The 5,918-nt window shown below is 39.0% G+C and overlaps 1 protein-coding gene across 1 annotated transcript; it reads left to right on the top strand.

The window, feature by feature from the left end:
* The first annotated feature begins 496 nt into the window (after positions 1-496).
* On the top strand, positions 497-1,006 carry LOC107605278 (uncharacterized). The gene has a single exon (XM_016307106.1). The coding sequence runs from the start codon at positions 497-499 to the stop codon at positions 1,004-1,006; it is 510 nt and encodes a 169-aa protein (XP_016162592.1).
* Positions 1,007-5,918: the final 4,912 nt, after the last annotated feature.

Raw genomic sequence — 5,918 nt, 5'->3', positions numbered from 1 at the left:
TTAAAGAGCTTCAATGAGAAATTTGGAGGTGCAAGTGGGCCAAATTGCACAACAATTAGCAAAACTTACCCAATTATTCCCAAGTGACACCATCTCAAACTCCAAAGAAGAATGTAAAGTCATTAGTTTGAGAAGTGAAAAGATGTTGGGAAAAGAAGAAGAATAGACTCACACTGCCAAGCTAAGAAAAGAAGCTCTAGAGGGTAACAAAATGCAAGAAGAATACGTGATCCCATGTAATCAACAGTAACAAATTCAAGCCCCCAAGGATGGACCAAAAGAGAAGATCCAAGTGCCTGAATATAAGCCAAGAATCCCATATCCTCAAAGATTGCAAAAAGAAGCTAACGATTATCAATTTTCTAAGTTCTTGGAAGTCTCAAAGAAGATACAAATAAATATTCCCTTTGCTGAAACTCTTGAACAAATACCCTTGTATGCAAAGTTTATGAAGGAGTTGATTTCTAAGAAAAGAAATTGGAGGGAGAATGAAACCATGGTACGTACAAAGGAGTGTAGTGCCATAATTCAAAAGAACCTCCCTGAGAAATTAAAAGATCCAGGAAGCTTTGTGATTCCCTGCACATTTGGAGAGGTAACTGTTGAAAGAGTTTTGTGTGACCTTGGAGCTAGCATTAACCTCATGCCACTATCCTTAATGTGCAAGCCACAAATTGAAGAGATAAAATCTACCAAAATTTTTTTACAACTTGCTGACCGCTCTCTTAAATTTTCTTTAGGTGTTGAGAATTTATTGGTGAAGGTGGGGACGTTCATATTCCCTACGGATTTTGTCATCTTGGATATGGAAGAGGATGTCAATGCTTCTATTATATTAGGAAGACCTTTCCTTGCTATAGGGAAAGCCTTAATTAATGTTCAAAAAGGTGAATTAACATTGAGGGTGAATGATGAACAAATTATGCTCAATGTATTTAAAGCCCTACAGCATCCTAATGATTATGCAGATTGGATGAAAATTGATATCATTGATCCATTGGTGTAAGAGGCATTAGAAGAGGAAGAGCTTAATGAGTCACTCGAGTCCTCTGTTGAAGTTGGAGTGGGTGAAATTAAAGATTGCCCACCACCCAAGGAAGCATCATATATTCCTTCAAAGGAGGAGGGCTGCCAAAGCTTGAATTAAAGCCCCTACCTCCTTTTTGGAAATATGCCTTCCTTGGAGAGGCAGAGACATATCCTGTGATAACCAATTTCTCATTGAACCCTTGTGAGGAAGAGGCCTTAATCAAGGTGCTAAGGGAACATAAAACAGCACTTGGATGGACTATTGGTGACCTTAAGGGAATAAGTCCTGCAATGTGTATGCACAAAATTTTGCTTGAAGAGGACATTAAACCAGTAGTACAAGCACAAAGGAGGCTTAATCCTACAATGAAAGAAGTGGTTCAAAAGGAAGTAATGAAGCTGTAGGAAGCCAGCATTATTTATCCAATCTCTGATAGCCCTTGGGTAAGTCCGGTACAAGTTATTCCTAAGAAAGGAGGTATGACTATGGTAGCCAATCACAAGAATGAACTTATTTCTACAAGAACCATAACCGGTTGGAGGATGTGTAGATCAGATGTTAGAGAGGTTGGCCAGACATGCTTTTTATTGCTTCTTGGATGGATACTCTGGTCACAACCAAATTTTCGTGGACCTTTATGATTATGAGAAGACGGCGTTCACATGTCCCTTTGGAGTCTTTGCTTACCGCCGTATGCCTTTTGCTTTGTGCAATGCTCCTGCGACTTTCTAAAGGTGCATGCTTTCCATCTTTTCTAATATGATTGAAAAATTTATTGAGGTTTTTATGGATTACTTCTCTGTTTTTGGTGACTCCTTTGAAGGATGCTTGCAACATCTAAGCTTGGTCTTGAAAAGGTACCAAGAAACTAACCTGATTTTAAATTAGGAAAAAGACCATTTCATGGTTATTGAAGGTATAGTTCTTGGGCACCACATCTCAAGTAAGGGTATAGAAGTTGACAAGGCCAAAGTAGAGGTAATTGAGAAATTATCACCCCCTGTAAATGCAAAGTACATAAGGAGTTTCTTGGATCATGCCGGCTTCTATAGAAGATTCATCAAAGATTTTTCTAAAATAGCCAAGCCATTGAGGAATTTTCTAGTTGCTGATGCACCTTTTCACTTTGATGATGAATGCTTGCATGCCTTTGAAAATCTCAAAACCAAGCTTGTCTCTGCACCCATTATTACTCCTCCTAATTGGACATCACCATTTGAATTGATGTGTGATGCAAGTGATGTTGCAATTGGAGATGTTTTGAGGAAAAGGCAAGATAAGCTTTTGCATGTTATATATTATGCAAGCAGGGTACTCAATGATGCTCAAAGGAATTATACAACTACTGAGAATGAGTTACTTGATGTGATATTTGCAATTGATAAATTTAGATCCTATTTAGTTGGTTCAAAGGTTATTGTTTACACTGATCACTCTGCTCTTAAGTATCTTTTGACTAAGCAGGATTCTAAACCAAGATTGATTAGGTAGGTGCTTCTCCTACAAGAGTTTGATATTGAAATTAGGGATAGGAAGGGTTCCGAGAATCAAGTAGCAGACTACCTTTCTCGGATTGAATTTGTTAAAGCTCAAGAACCTCCACCTCCCCTTCATGAAGAGTTCCCTGATGAGCACTTATTGGTGATTTACAAGACACTCTGGTTTGTTGATATGGCCAATTACAAGGCCAGGAGGATAATACCAAAGGAACTTACTAGGCAACAAATCAAAAAGCTACAACATGATGCTCGGTATTTCCTTTGGGATGATCCAAATTTGTTCAAGAGGTGCTCAGACGGCATCATCCAGAGATGTGTTTTAGAGGAAGAAATTCCACAAATTCTTTGGCATTGCCATGGTTTTGAGTATGGAGGGTATTTTGGTGGAGAAAGGACAACAACAAAGGTCCTTCAGTGTGGATTTTACTGACCCACACTCTTCAAAGATACAAGGGAGTTTGTGAGAAACTGTGACTCTTATCAAAGGGCTGTGAGCTTGCCTAAGAAAAATGAATTGCCTATGAATCCAATTTTAGAGGTAGAATTGTTTGATGTTTGGGGCATAGACTTCATGGGATCATTCTCTTCTTCCTACTCTAATAATTACATCTTGGTGGTTGTTGACTATGTATCTAAATGGGTAAAAGCTGTACCTCTGGCCACCAATGATGCTAAGGTGGTGATGAGTTTCCTTAAGAAGTACATCTTCAGTCAGTTTCGTGTTTCCCGAACCTTGATCAATGATGGTGGTAGCCACTTTTGCAATAAACAGTTAGATGTACTTCTTCTGAGATATGGTGTTAAGCATAAAGTGGCCACCCCTTATCATCTTCAAATAAGTGGCCAAGTGGAGATTTTTAATAGAAAACTCTAAAGAATTATTGAGAAGACTGTAGGTGCCTCAAGAAAGAATTGATCTAAGAAGATTGATGATGCTCTCTATACTTACCGTACAGCCTTCAATACCCCAATTGGGATGTCGCCTTACCAACTTGTCTACGGCAAGATCTATCACTTGCTGGTGGAACTAGAGCACAGAGCTTACTAGGCAGCAAAGTTTCTTAACTTTGATGCAAAGGCAGCTGGAGAAAAATGGCTCCTCCAACTCAATGAACTTGATGAGTTTCGGATGGAGGCCTATGAGAATTCAAGGCTCTATAAGGAGAAAACCAAGATGTGGCATGACAAAAGGATAGTCTCAAGGACTTTTGAGCCTAGACAATCAGTACTCCTCTACAATTCAATTCTAAAACTCTTCCCAAGAAAGCTAAAGTCTTGGTGGTCAGGGCCTTTTACTGTCAACAAGGTCTCACTTTATGGTCATATAGAGATTATGAAAGACAATTCAGGGAGAACTTTCATTGTCAATGGTAAGTAGCTCAAGCATTATCTTGGAGGCGAGATTGATCGCCAAAGAATCTTACAACTCCTCACCTAGAGAGGTGAACTGTCAAGCTAGTGATATTAAAAAAATGCTTGTTGGGAGGCAACCCAATGTTTACTATCCTTTAATTGTTCATTACTCTTCTTAGTTATTCAATTTTCTTTTTGATCTCTCATCCATGCATGAAATTGACTTGAATGCATTTAATAGGAATCCACTTCAATACTATGTTTGGTGTAATGAGAGGCCCCACATACTACGCCGGCTCTCACGTACTATGGGGTACCCATCTTAACCCCAAATTGACCACTGTCTTGCTCTTACGTAGTACGTGAACAAAACACGTAGAACATGGCATTTATTTTCACTATCAGGAGTGTGGTTTATACTTTAGGTTGTATGTGAAGGTGGCCGCGTACAACGGCGGAGGCATGGTCATGCATACGCGCCCTATATGTGTACGCATGAGAGGTGATGAAAAGGTGGACATGCTATGCACCTCCCATGCGTACGCATGCATGCTATCCACGTTGTATGTGAGGAGAGTCACGTACTACACCCCATGTTTCTCACCTCTCAGGATGCATCATTTCATCCCATGTTGCACATGAGGAGAGTCACGTACTACGTCTCATGTTTCACTCCCAGACTCCATACTTCAAAATTCGACCACCAACACCAAATTTAAGTTTGGTGTGGTTATTCCCTCATTCATCCTTATTTAACTCAGTTCATGCATCATTTTGATTACTTTATATTCATCAATTTTGTTTTCCTGCTCTGCTTTTATTTGAATTCTACTTTTATTTGAACTTGATAGCTAGGTGCATGTGACCACTGAGGGAATCTCTGCACACCTTCAACAATGTCCTCGTTCTTGAAGAGCTTCTTCCTTACAAGACAAAATAATTGAATGACCAACCACCCTCTTAAGGTGAGCCTATGTACATGCATTGGCTACTTTGTTCCCCATGCAGACTTCAAGACCATCCCCACTCCACATTCTTCCGTACAACCTTTCACTGGCCTCGTTTACTTTAACCCCATGCAAACCGTTGGATCTCTCACTTTCATCCCCACCATCCTTTTTCTATTTCACCTTCACTATATATGTCTATGCCATCCCCTACACAAGTACCTCATTCAACCTTGCTTCATCTTTTTTCCCCTTCAAACCGTAACACTTTCCTCTACCCTCTTCCACTTCTATTCATTCTCATCACCTTCTACATCTAGCCTATCTACTGTCTTCTCTTTGTTTCTAATTCTTTTTTCTATCACTTTGCTTGAGGACAAGCAAAATTTGTAAGTTTAGTGTTGGTTAATCTAGCAAGCTATATCAAAGATTATGGCACTCAAAAAGCAGTCATTTTCTTCAAGCAAGAGAAAAGGAAAAGAACCAGTGACATCCTCATATGAGTCATCAAGGTTCCTTTCTGACCTCCATGAGAATAAATTCTACACCTCCATGTATGGCAGGAGTATCATTTTTAAAGGACTATTTAGTCTCAAAAGGGGAAAACACCTTGAAGTCAATTATCATATCACAATGAGAAGATGGCAAACCCTCTATGACCCAATTCAAAAGGTGGGATGATTGCTAATACAAGAATTTTATGCAAATACTTGGCTCACCAATGCACAGACTCATGGCAAAAGACCTCTAACTTACAAGACTTTTGTTAGAGGCAAAGAGATAGATTTTAATTTGGAGAGCATCTGGAGAATTCTTAGGTTAAAAGTCTCAACTAAATCCTCAAGGGAGAGTTACAAGGAAAGAGTAGACAACAATTCCAGGCTTGAAGAGTGATGACATGTCATCATGTCATGTTTTTCTATGCTTTTTCATACAAGAAATTAATGATTAGTGCTTAAATATTGCATTCTTTGGTGCTTAAATGGTATATTTCTTTGATCTTTTGATTTGATAAACTTTGTAGGAAATAAGAAGAAAAAGAAGCAAAGAAGCACAAAATAAGCTAAAAAGGAGAAAAAAAGAACTTTG

Source organism: Arachis ipaensis, chromosome B1 (genome assembly GCF_059453495.1).
Source record: "Arachis ipaensis isolate K30076 ecotype BB chromosome B1, ASM5945349v1, whole genome shotgun sequence".
NCBI classification, from domain to species: Eukaryota; Viridiplantae; Streptophyta; class Magnoliopsida; order Fabales; family Fabaceae; genus Arachis; species Arachis ipaensis.
Note: the sequence above shows the minus strand (reverse complement) of the source record. Positions and strands in the feature narration are given on the sequence as shown.

What these genes read in the sequence shown, in the direction of transcription:
- LOC107605278 (XM_016307106.1), top strand. Translation starts at nt 497, where the DNA reads ATGGTACGTACAAAGGAGTGTAGTGCCATAATTCAAAAGAACCTCCCT.